We start from the raw sequence: 12,295 nt of genomic DNA on the forward strand, positions 1-12,295 counted from the left end.
GAATAATATTCTAAAACTGAATTTTCGATTTTTTTAACCCTGTTCGCGACTGTCTTCCCTTAAGTATCTTAATAAGGTCATCAGAAGAATACCTACTTTCATCCTGTTCTCCTTCTGGCCAATACCAACCTTTTGCACATGTATGAAGAATGTAACAAGAACCTTATTTTCTACATCTATATGAAAAATAATTTCTGGATAACGCCTATGCAGAAAGATAATCACAATATAGTTTCCTACTGACAAGTCTCTGACATAGGTTTGGTATCTGTGTGTACATTTCACGTTATTTTTTGCAGCCTGAATTTAAGCATTAACTTTCCTTATCTGGATGTGTAAGCAACTTTCCTGTTGTAAAATGTATGCTTGTACTAATGAATAGACTCATTCGACTTGTGATGTGTATTGTCATACCGTCATATAAAATGTATCTCGTGTGTCTGGGGAATACACGATGATTTGGCAGAATTCCATGTGTCATCTAATATATGACGATTATTTAGCATATCAACAGATGACAGAAAAAGAACAGTTATGCTAGAGCATTCTTCGTCAGACACCTATCTTTACGATTCACCATCATCTGGACCATTCTTATGAGATGTCACAAAGATGTTCCACAAGTATCTTAGTATCTGTGTGTAAGTTCTGAGGGGACAGAATGAGATGCCACTCGGATGTTGATCTTATGATTTAAATCTACGTTGTTCACGATGTTTCTGCGTTATCTTCCCTGTTCTTCTTGCCCCTCTTTCTTTCTTTCTTTCTTGTTGCATCCCACATCAATCGACATTTTTGCTGTTGCATCATCAATGCTTGTTTTTTCATTCTTTCCTGCAATCTCTCATTTTCTCTGCACCTGTTTTGGGTGACATTTCTACATAAAGTGTAATAAACTATTACGCAGTATTTGTAGTCAGATTAAAATATGGTAGAATTTCTGAATCTTTATTATAAATTAAGAGTGTTATGTCAGTTACTCATATTTTGTTTGTCAGTTACTACAATATTCCTCTTACATTTGCAAGAAAATACTCTACCAAATCTCAATGTATGCTCCTGAGCAAACATATACTGCAATACTGCTATATCATCTCAATAGATTTACCTATAATCATAAAATAACCAAAGGTTCTGGTAATTGACGTAACACAATTTCATAATATTTGTTTCTAGTTTACTAAGAAACAATTGAATATTTGTATTTAGGAACTGTTGTTCAAAACTGCTTACCTCTGTCAGAAGATAATATGACGAGAAAATGTCCACTGGTCTTAATTATCACAAAATATTACTCTATATTAGCAGCTGCACAATGTCTCTGCCAAATTACTGCACCCTATTTGAAATAAGCACTGAGCATGCGCAGTATGTTATAACTGGAACATGGAAAATTCAGGTGGCCCAAATTTTGTTTCTGGGTCTGTACTCTGTACGCAGATGGCACTACATGTCTAATCTCTTTGTTTTTATATAATATAAGAGTCTGCAGTCAACAAGAGTTAATTAAATTAAGTAGTTTGGAAATTGACATTCATGTCCTTAGTAGCATGGGATAATCCATGCACAAACACATATCCAACAGTATGAGGTAGGGTGAAGCATAGAAATAGAGGAGGAAAATCAGTGAGTAATTAAAGTGAAAAAGAATAGAGAGCATGGAGGGGGTGGGGGGGGGGGGAATTAGACAGTTACTGGAAAAATAAAAGAATATGGCGCATGAGATCCTAGAAAAAAGGACAGGAATTTTTAACAATTGCTGAAAAAGTCTTGTTTCAGGTTAGAATAAAGATTTGTCCTTTTATCTAAGAAAAATTCTGTAATGTAAAGTGAAAACCGAATACTTACTTATGTCTGATGCAGAGAGACTCTCAGCAGATGGTGGAAGGGATGAGTCACCAGAGTTGGTACTGTACATTTCTGTAGGCTCTTGTTTTCCATCTGCTGATGACGACGTACCGCCATGTGTAAGTATCTGTGACATAGGCGGCAGTGGTTCTCTGCTCGAACTTTGACCACCACCAGCAGCAGTACCTTGGTTTGAGTCACTGTAACTACATGAAGAAGCATCCTGTTCTTGTTCCATATAGTCTGGCATTTCCAGTTTCAAATTTGGTACTGGAATAATTTCAATAGGGTCCGGACTTGATCTCCCAACTGACTGTGTTGTTGAACTTGAAGGAGCGGCAGAAACTCGTCTTCTCTCGGATTCTCTTTCTCTCTCCCCGTCTTTGTCAACAGTTCCACTAGAAGCTACAGCTGCATTATTACCACTCTTTACACTCCCCCCCACACCACTGCCCCACTTACGTCGTTTGCTGCTTGGTGGTGAGTCAGGTCGTTGGTCCACAGGGAAAAACGAAACAGGTGATGAAACACTACCACTCACATTACTCGATGATGACAACTGTTTCTGACTGTGAGTATTATTGCTTAGTTGCACTTCTGGTTCAGGTGGTAACATTGGAGAATCAGGCAGTTCAACCTACAAACGAAATTAAGCATATATAATGATTTTCTTTTCTTCATGATGAAGGTAAGATATATAATTTCTCATTAAACTGTTTTAAACTAAAAACTAGTAGATATTCCTTACAAAAAATATTTTAAACCTAAGATATTCATAGTTGAGATATGGCAATCACGAAAGATGGAACAATACTGGTACAGGAACTTAAACATTAAGAGAAAATAGGTCTCTCAGTGTTGCTTTGTACATCAAAAGTCTTACAATCTCCTACGAATATAAACTTGGTTCCTTAGATGGCAAGCTACTAAATAATTGGAACTTATCTCTAATAAATACAAAAAGTAAACAAACATTCACCTCCTTTGTTTGTTCAGAGCTTTGGTCTTTTCCATTCCCATCAGAAAGACCTTGAACTGCCAACAGTTCTGCTGTTGTAAGAAAAGATGCTAGCTGATCCTGGACAACATTCACTTCTCCCTGATACATAAAATCTATTAATGCTGCCAAATCTTCAAACTTTACATTTCGGAATATTATCACAGGATGTTGACATGGATTCTCCTGCAAATGAAAAGAATAGAGGCCTCCATTATGAAAATACCAAATGTAAACTTTAAAACTGAATTCGAAAAGATGTATAAATATGCTTCACATAGTGCTTTCTTTTGCATCATTACAGAATTAATTTTCACTCCATCTAACGTAGGCATTTCTAGTGTCTATAAATTAATTCCATCACTATTTCAACAGTATCTCTTTAAAAGCATTAGAAAAATAAAGGACAGTATCATTTCCCAACTTACCACTTTCATGTCTATTTTATAAAATAAATTATTTAAAAAAATGTTTCCTATACCAAATGACACTGCCATGTCACTCAAAACACTTGTAACCAAGTAAGATTATAATCCATAATATACATTTTATTTTTAAAAAGTTTAACTACCTTCGTTATATATACAGGGTGAACCATAATTCGTACATTTGCAAGCCATTACGCAATTTACCATTGCAAACTATGTCCAAATTATTCTTTCCGAAAATTGTGCCCAGGCTCTAATTTCCAAGAAAAATAGAGTTCAAATTACACAATCTGGCAAAGCTGGATAAACGGCAGCATGTATGTAAAGTCAACTCATCATTACTTACTCGCTTCAGTTACGTGTTCTGATAGTCTAAGAGTAAAGCAATGGAGTGTAGAATTGCAACATGAGGTTCAGTGGTTCGAGTCTGCTAACAAGTTGTTTATGTACTTAATTTAAATTATAAACCCCTTCAGAGCCCAATGAATCTTGTTGTGCGGCTTCATGAAGCTATAATGACTGTCAACAGGGATATGTTGCATAACATACAGCAAGACATTATTAGATGCACAGACTTTTATCGTAGTATGGGGGATAATGCTTTTGAGCACAGGTTGTAAATAAATTAAATACAGTACAATAAGTATAAAAATGTATTGTGACTACTAAAAAAGCGTAACATTTAAAAATGCATAATGGAATGCTACATCAATAAATGAGTTAATGAAAATTATATGTACTGTAATTCATTTCGAAATAAATAAGTTTCAAAAATGGTAAAATGTCAATACTAAAAACAACTTTGTACATAAAAAAATAAGTGGAGACAGGGATTCTAACATGTACAGTTACGTACTTCAATATTAAGACGATCGCACTACCATAAGGATATAAAAGAAAAGACTTACGTGGCCCATTGATGTTGGACCCATTCTACACCCATGCTACCATTTATCTAGTGTTGCCAGATTGTGTAATTTGAACTCAATTTTTCTCGGAAATTAGGGCCCACTCGCAATTTTAGGAAATAATAATTTGGACATAGTTTGCAATGGTAAAATGCGTGGTGGCTTGCATATGCACCAATTATTGTGGTTTATTCTGTATATAATTTGTGAAAAGACATGAGAAAGGAAAAATGGTAAGACTAACAAGAGAAATTTAAGATCTACTGCAAACGCTACTTCACAATAATTTAGACAAAGGACAAGACAAAACATAATCACAAAAAACATAATACAACACAAACACAAGAACACAAAAAATACATCACACTAACATACGAAAACAAAACACACACAAGATTGCAACCTCATTCAAGAAATTAAATTACAACATCGCAAACAAAAATAATACTCTACAAAAAACATCTCAACACACAAACAAATATAACCACACAGGCGTATACAAACTCAAATGTAACACCTACAACAACTTCTACATAGGACAGACAGGCAGATCATTTCAAACACGTTACAAAGAACACATCACAGCCATAACAAAATTAAAAAACACTTCCACAATGCAGAACACATAAATGCTAACCACACATACAGAGACATCAACAGACATGGAAATTCTACACATCCAACCAAAAAACCAGAAACTAAACACACTAGAACAATACGAAATATACAAACACACAAAAACACATCCAAATATTCTCAACACACAACTCAATTTCAGAACACACACACTCTTTGACTCGACATTACACTACACAAACGCACGCCCACAGGAAACAAAACAAAAGACGCCAAGACCAGCAACAACCAGTTCTGATGATGGCCAATAGCAGGCCAAAACATGTTAACAAGGTAACATAAAATTTAACACGTGAAAGACACATAATACGTTTTCCAAAGTGATATAGTGTTAAAAATTGTGTGATCAAGATGTATAGTATGAATAATTTATTATTTTGGCCACCAGAAACCTAACATTATCTGCCAATAACTGAACACAAACCTTTTCGTAAGAAGCCTGTAGCTACAGGACCTAGTCAAAAATGTAATTATTTTAAATATCTCCAAAATGGAAATCATTACTTACATTGTGTACAAACTGTACTATCAAGAAATACTACAAGAGTTTGCTTCCTTATACCTCATAATTAAACTATGAGTTCTATTAGTAGTCTACCACATTACAAATAATAACAAAACTTAAATAAGAACATATAAAGAAAAGAAAATATATACCATCTCTATTATGAATTAAACACTTAGTAACAAAATAATTGTATTATTCCAAAACATCTACGCTTCACTGACCTTCAGTACATAAGTAAAATTAAAAAAAAAAAAAAAAATTCGCATCAGTATACAAATTGTTTGCAAATAAATAAAATAAAATACAGTCATAATTCGAAATAATCATATTGTATGTTTTTATTGAAATTGTAACATGTAAGTGCAGTATTTTTTAATTCAAGTTCCAGTACTGGATGCAATGATGTAATTATAAAATCCACTCACCTTGAAAAGATCTCTGAAATACGTACTACAAGCTGAAAGTAGCATTTTGTGAGCTCGTATCCGCTTTCCTTCACAACTAAGGGTTACATCTACCAGGTCTTCATCACTCCGTAGGGAGTCAAAAGCACATGTAATATGACGTAGATAATTATTCCACCTTAAAGAGAATTGCTGACTGGTTCCCATTGTCCTTCCAAAAACTGCAAACATAAATAAATCTTTGCATCAGTACACGCTAACGAACATTAAAACACGGAACAGTATCATTTGTTAAATTAAGACTGTCTTTATACATATGCGGCTTGGGGCCTCAGCTATAAACCGAATAGGACATGACTAAAAAATTGCATCATAACAATGGTGTAGTTACTTTTAATGAACATTACAGAACTGTTAGTATAGTATAGTGAGATTTGAAGTGCTTATTGACGTAAAACTTCGTCTTTCTGGTCACTAAACATAGGGGTGGAAGAAACTTTGAAATTGACGGCCATATAAAAATGCAACCCTGTCTCCTGTCTCTTTTCTCCTTGTTCTTTATTTCCCCTTTTTCTCCTTGTCTCCCCCTGTTCTCCTAATATTCTGCTTGTTTTAATTATATTCGCCTTGTTTTCTTGGGAACTGACAGCCACATAAGAATGCAACCTCCTCTCCTTGTATTCCCCTTTACTCTTTTACCTTCCCCTCATTCTCATAGTGTCTGTTTCCCATGTATTTCCATGTTCTCCTTATATTCCACTTCATCTTACAGACCTATTACTCTTGTTCTCTTTATAGCCTCCTAGTTCTACTTGTCTTCTCATTCTCCTTGTATTCTCGTCTTACCCATCTTCCCTTTGTTTTCCTTGTCTTCCCCGTCCTTCTCTTCCCCTGTTCTACTTGTATTCATTGCACCACCCACACGTAGTTCTACGTGAAAATATGCTATACGCATGTCGATAGGTGATCACACCCACATGTAGCTTTGCATGAAGATATGCAGCATACATAAAGTTATGCCGATTTTTTTATTTGAAAGAAACTACTTCTTTAAAAAAACAGAAGATACTATAAGAACTTGAAAATGTTTTCTTCTTTGTTCTGATTTGTTACTGTACACTTTCCTGACATGTGTACGAAACTTGTTGAATAATTACATTTATTTTTTATTTATTTAAGTAGGTTATTTTATGACGCTGTATCAACATCTCAGGCTATTTAGCGCCTGAATTAGGTGAAGGTGATAATGCCGGTAAAATGAGTCCGGGGTCCAGCACCGAAAGTTACCCAGCATTTGCTCAATTTGGGTTGAGGGAAAACGCCGGAAAAAACCTCAACCAGATAACTTGTCCCGATCGGGATTCCAACCCGGGTTACCTGGTTTCGCAGCCAGATGTGCTAACCGATAATTACGTGTAATACGAGGAAAATAATGAATCCCTTTGAAATTATACATTATATTCGTATAAATCGATATTTTGTGGACATGTTTTTCAATATAATTCCTGTCCAGTAGTATGGCCTTGCACCAACAAAAAACAAATGAAGGTATGCCTTGTAGATATCAATCTGTCCTAGCCACAGTCACTATCTCTTGGCCCAAATCTTGCAACTGTTCTCAAATCTTGTACCACAAAGAGAATCTTTCAGCAGAATGAAAAGGAGGAAGTATGAAGAATATTATTCAGGACTGTACAGTATATGGAATGAAAATGTCAAACCAAGTTTCGTGATAGCTTCTTGGCTTCTCAATATTTTGTTCTTATGAGCACTGTCGTGTTAAATCAGAATCTCAGCAGTATTTTTATGAGGTTAAACTCACCAATAATACTTTGAGGAATTTCCATGTTTAATATGGGCTTCCGAATTTATGGTTGTTCCTTTAGATATCACATTATGATAAACCATTCTTTCGCAGTCCCATACACAGGAATCATCACTCTGTCACTAAAAGAACATTTTTCTTAATTTTCTCCTTCAAGAAAAGAAGAGTGGGAATATTGCCATTCCAATGACTGCCATTTTGTCTCTGGTTCCAAATGGACCCAGGTTTTATCAGCTACAACAATGTGGAATAAAAAGGCCTCCTCATTAGTATCAAAATAACCCAACAGCTCAGCAAAAATGTTTTCTCTGAATTTTATCTTCAACTGTGAGGCTTCATGGAACCCATCTTGCACATACTTTCGAATATTTGAGTCCGAAAAATTTCTCAAATCTTCCTTTACCAATGAAATGACCCAGCCATAGATGGTAGCTTATCATGTGTCGAACTTTCTGAATGATGGCTTCAGCGTACTTCAACATACCTAGAGTAATGGCTGTGAAAGGATGACTAGAGCATGGGAAATAAGGTGAGATTGTTTGGTCTCTGAAGTTTCAATTCTTCCTTTCCAGCAACTAACAGTGGTTCTATCCACTGCAGAGGTTCCATACTTAATAGACGTGTATGTGATTAATTCCAATGTTTCATTTTCAGCAACAAGAAATTCTATCAAAGTACAGTACTTCGTTTGTAACACGCATAAACTAACAGAAAAAGCCAAGGATAATATGAAAGATCTTGTGGAAGCATTCACTTCTGCTGTATTCCACTGCATGTCTTTCATAACCAACAATTTCGTCAATGGATAGCAACAGATACATGTATGCAGCCGGCTCTCAATGAAACCACTCTAAGAAGATATCTTGCAAAGTGTGTTGAAGACGACTTTCAGGAAACTAAGTCAAAATGTGAGGAAAATTCTGTCTATCTAGTGGTTGATGAAACAACAGAGATAAAGAATCTTAAGGTGGTGAATGTTCTTATTGTTCCACTGGGTGTTGTGAATGAAAAATCCCGTCTTGTGAAAACCAAAATTGTTAACACTGCATTGCTGATGCAGTCCACCATATATGCTTTATGCTGGCAGGCGACTGGCTGGAGTTGCACCTCAGCTTTTACATTCTACATGTTGGGCTCATGTATTGCATCTTTGTACTGAAGAGAATAGATTTTCACTAAAAATTGTTGATGAATTCATTGCAGCTGTTAAGGTTGCTTTAGTGAAAACTCCAACCAGAAAGGAGAGATTGCTGGATTGCCTAAAAGAAGCAGAAACATTTGTTCTACCTCCAATTCCTGTAATAACTCGCTGGGGGACTTGGCTGAAGGCAGGAAAATATCACTGCACCAATTTCAATGCAGTCAAACTTGGATTTGAAAGATGGTGAAGGCAGTGCTGTTGTAACAAACAAAGTGACTGGTTGAAAATAAAGAACTTGTACTTCAACTCAGAGCTATATGTAAAATATCTGATGGATTCTGCAATCAAATACAGGTTTTGGTATCAGGTAATCAAGATACAACAAAGATCTGGCTTCTTCTATCATCAGTTCTTCAGACGGTTCAAAGTTCAGGTGCAACGTGTAAAAAATTGGCAGGATATATGAATGAACGTCATCCTGCTCTAAATTTCTAGAAAGAAGTTCAGAATTTAGATCCAACATTAGCTGTTCCTGAGAAGATTTCTTCGGTTTTTACTTCAGGTGAACTGAAACGTTTCTCTGCCACTGATGTTCCAGTGGAAGAAATATCAACATAAACAGCAATGTACATGGAGAAAATTTGTCTTCAACTTCTGCCTTATCCTTTTGGCAGAAACATTCCACCAAGATGCCTATCCTAAGTAAGCTGGCAATGAAGGCAATTATGGTTCCTCCATCATCTGCTTCAGATGAGAGAAGCTTTTCTACTCTCAATTGGATTTTTAATTCTAAATAGTCATGTCTGACAGAAGAAATCTATAGTGACACAACTTGCAATTAATCAAAATCAACTTCAAGAGGGTGTTCATCTGGAGAGTCCGAGTGAGAGTGACAAGGATGACTACATGTTCATTAATTTCATGACTAGACTGCCTACAGTGTATTCTTTTATAAACTTAATACTTATCCTGCAAACTAACATTAGCGACAAAAAAAATCCAGTTTGATATACATGAATAGTATTTGACTTAAGTTTACTGGTATAAAAGATATTACGTATTTTTTATGTTAAAAGAAATTTAAAATAAAGGATAATAAAGCATAACTTGAAAAAAGATAAAGCATAATTATGAAAAAAATAAAGCATAATGTTGTTGTTTTCTAATGCCAGGCGTTTGACAAAGTCATTTGACCCCTTGCACTCCAATATTTTTCAAAGATATTATCATGGCCAGCCACTGAAGCACAGATTTTGAGGTGTTCCGAATCCATTTCTTGATTTGAGTTGCACAATGGGCAGTTAGGGGACTGGTATATTCCAATTCTATGCAGGTGTTTGGCCAAACAATCATGGCCTGTTGCCAATCTAAATGCAGCTACAGACGATTTTCGTGGTAAATCGGGAATTAACTGTGGATTTTGATGCAGAGAGTTCCATTTTTTCCCTTGAGATTGTGTTATATAAAGCATAATGTGGGTTGCTCTACTTATATGGTACAGAAAACACTTTCTTTCTTTATTGAAAATAATTACGGCAAGGCTCAGAACTACATTTTGAGAAGATGACACAAAGAGTATGCAATTTATATATTCTTCCTTCTATGCAATTAGGAATGAAAAAAAGTGCATGTTGTCCTCCAGAAAGGAAGTCATCATCACAGAACATTTGGCTTCTGTAAATTTGCCATACAATTCAACGCCTTGTAAAAATGCAAGAAGATATTCTGCAAGATAATTTGGAAGAAAATATTAATATTATGTTTGAATTGGGGTGTCTTGGCAGTAGTAGGTAGAGCCAATAAAAATTGAAAATAAATATCTCTCCACTGATAGTGATATTTTTGTTTTGTCCATGGTGCTTTAGGACAGTATTCTGGAAAAGAAAATAAAAAAAAAAAAAGCTATTTTATGGAAAAATTCTTGCTCATCATCTACATATATAAGATTTTGCTGGACACTAATGGCGAAGTGCATCAACCTCAGTTTAAAAACGCAGTAATCATAGGTTACGAAATGACAGTTAAACAGTAACTGTGATTAAAATGTAATTTCTGTGCACCATTCATAATCACCAATTACTTAAACATGGTTAGCTAACACCTCATTTAACAAGATGGTCTATGATGGTACACTGTTTCTACAAAATGATTAAAGGAAAGCATCCATATCTGCAAAATAAGTCAACATCTAAAAATGACTGTGATTATTCCGTTCTACATTGAAACAAACGTGTCCTATATTTTTGTGTTGCATTTGTTTGCCTTTGGGCACTGTTATGTTTGCAAGTTGCATTCTTTGCTTTTCCAGTGCAGTTAGGTTAAAATCGTACAGAATAGAAAACTGAATGTGAATATGATTATATCCCAATGTAAGACTGAAGTATCGACAGACTTAATTACTAGATTTAAATATAATATATAAAAAAGATGGAACATCCATAAAGGAAAAGGATGCAGGAGATTAGTAAGAATATGTGTACGATCCAGGACTACATTTACACCAGGGAACTGTGCATTATCCAAAGAGCCATCCATAACCTTTCTTCGTTCAGCCAGTGACAGAGAAAGAAACATTCGAGTGTTCCCTCTTAAAATACAAAAATTAACAGTTGCATAGAATCGTAATATAAGCAGCCAATCCATAGGAGAAATAGGATTGTTTTTGTGTTATCCATTTGGTGCAGCAGAAGTGAAACTGTAGTTTTTGATAAACGAAATCCCTCTTGAAAATGTTCTGTCACCTAATTCCTCGTAAGAATTCTTACTTTCCACTAAAGAAACTTCATGCTCACCATCATCTCTATCCAAGTAATGCAAGTACGGTACAAAATAATAATAATAATAATAATAATAATAATAATAATAATAATAATAATAATAATATAGTCTTCGAAATAATCACCTGTGGATCTGGCTGCCATTGTTTTACTTGCCCTACTAATCACTGGTTATCTCCTTTAACCGCTAGAATATGGCCAATTAGAGATTACCATGGTTAACCTCCTATTTAAGTCCTAATCGAGGTCGAGGCACCGTAAAAATGCTTAACTAGGGGTTAGGTGACAATTTTAACTGGTGGTTACACTAACCGACGTTGATGCACATGGGCATAAATTAATATTTTAAGAAGAATCTCAACTCATAAATAGGAAAATTCAAATTATGAACAGTCAAACTGAAACATTTAGACCCACAGAAACAGAATTAAAAGTAAAGATTTTTTTTTTGTAATGACCTGGTGGATGGGAAGATTTGTAATACAATCAATGGAACATCACAACACTGCTTTGTATGTGGAGAGACGTCAAAGAACATGAATAAGGTTGATGTTACTGAAAAGGATCCAAACCTCTGGTCTGTTTTCACTGCATGCATGGATCACATTTATAAAGTTTTTACTCTGTATCTCATATCGATTTAAAATTACAAAATGACAGGCTAAAAATTCGGATGATAGAGCTGCAACAGATGAAAAAAAAAATCTCAAGTGAAATATCAATTTAAGGAGAGGTTAGGACTCCTAACAGATCATGTAACACCTGAAGGTTCAGGCTCTTCGAAACAGCTCGACGCTTTTCAGGAGGCAAAAGTAACTTCACA

The 12,295-nt window shown here is 35.1% G+C and overlaps 1 protein-coding gene across 16 annotated transcripts in view; it reads right to left on the reverse strand.

The window, feature by feature from the left end:
* The window catches only part of LOC138696415 (protein bric-a-brac 1-like), a 212,602-nt gene that overhangs the window by 181,457 nt on the left and 18,850 nt on the right, over positions 1 to 12,295 (reverse strand). For all 16 annotated transcript variants that reach the window (XM_069821367.1, XM_069821372.1, XM_069821366.1 and 13 more), the window contains exons 2-4: positions 5,751 to 5,950; positions 2,828 to 3,031; positions 1,849 to 2,485 (exon numbers count right to left, since the gene is read on the reverse strand). In XM_069821367.1, the coding sequence (XP_069677468.1) occupies positions 1,849 to 2,485; positions 2,828 to 3,031; positions 5,751 to 5,950 (1,041 nt within the window). The remainder of the gene's footprint in view (positions 1 to 1,848; positions 2,486 to 2,827; positions 3,032 to 5,750; positions 5,951 to 12,295) is intronic.

This window comes from Periplaneta americana, chromosome 3, assembly GCF_040183065.1.
Source record: "Periplaneta americana isolate PAMFEO1 chromosome 3, P.americana_PAMFEO1_priV1, whole genome shotgun sequence".
Classification (NCBI taxonomy): domain Eukaryota; kingdom Metazoa; phylum Arthropoda; class Insecta; order Blattodea; family Blattidae; genus Periplaneta; species Periplaneta americana.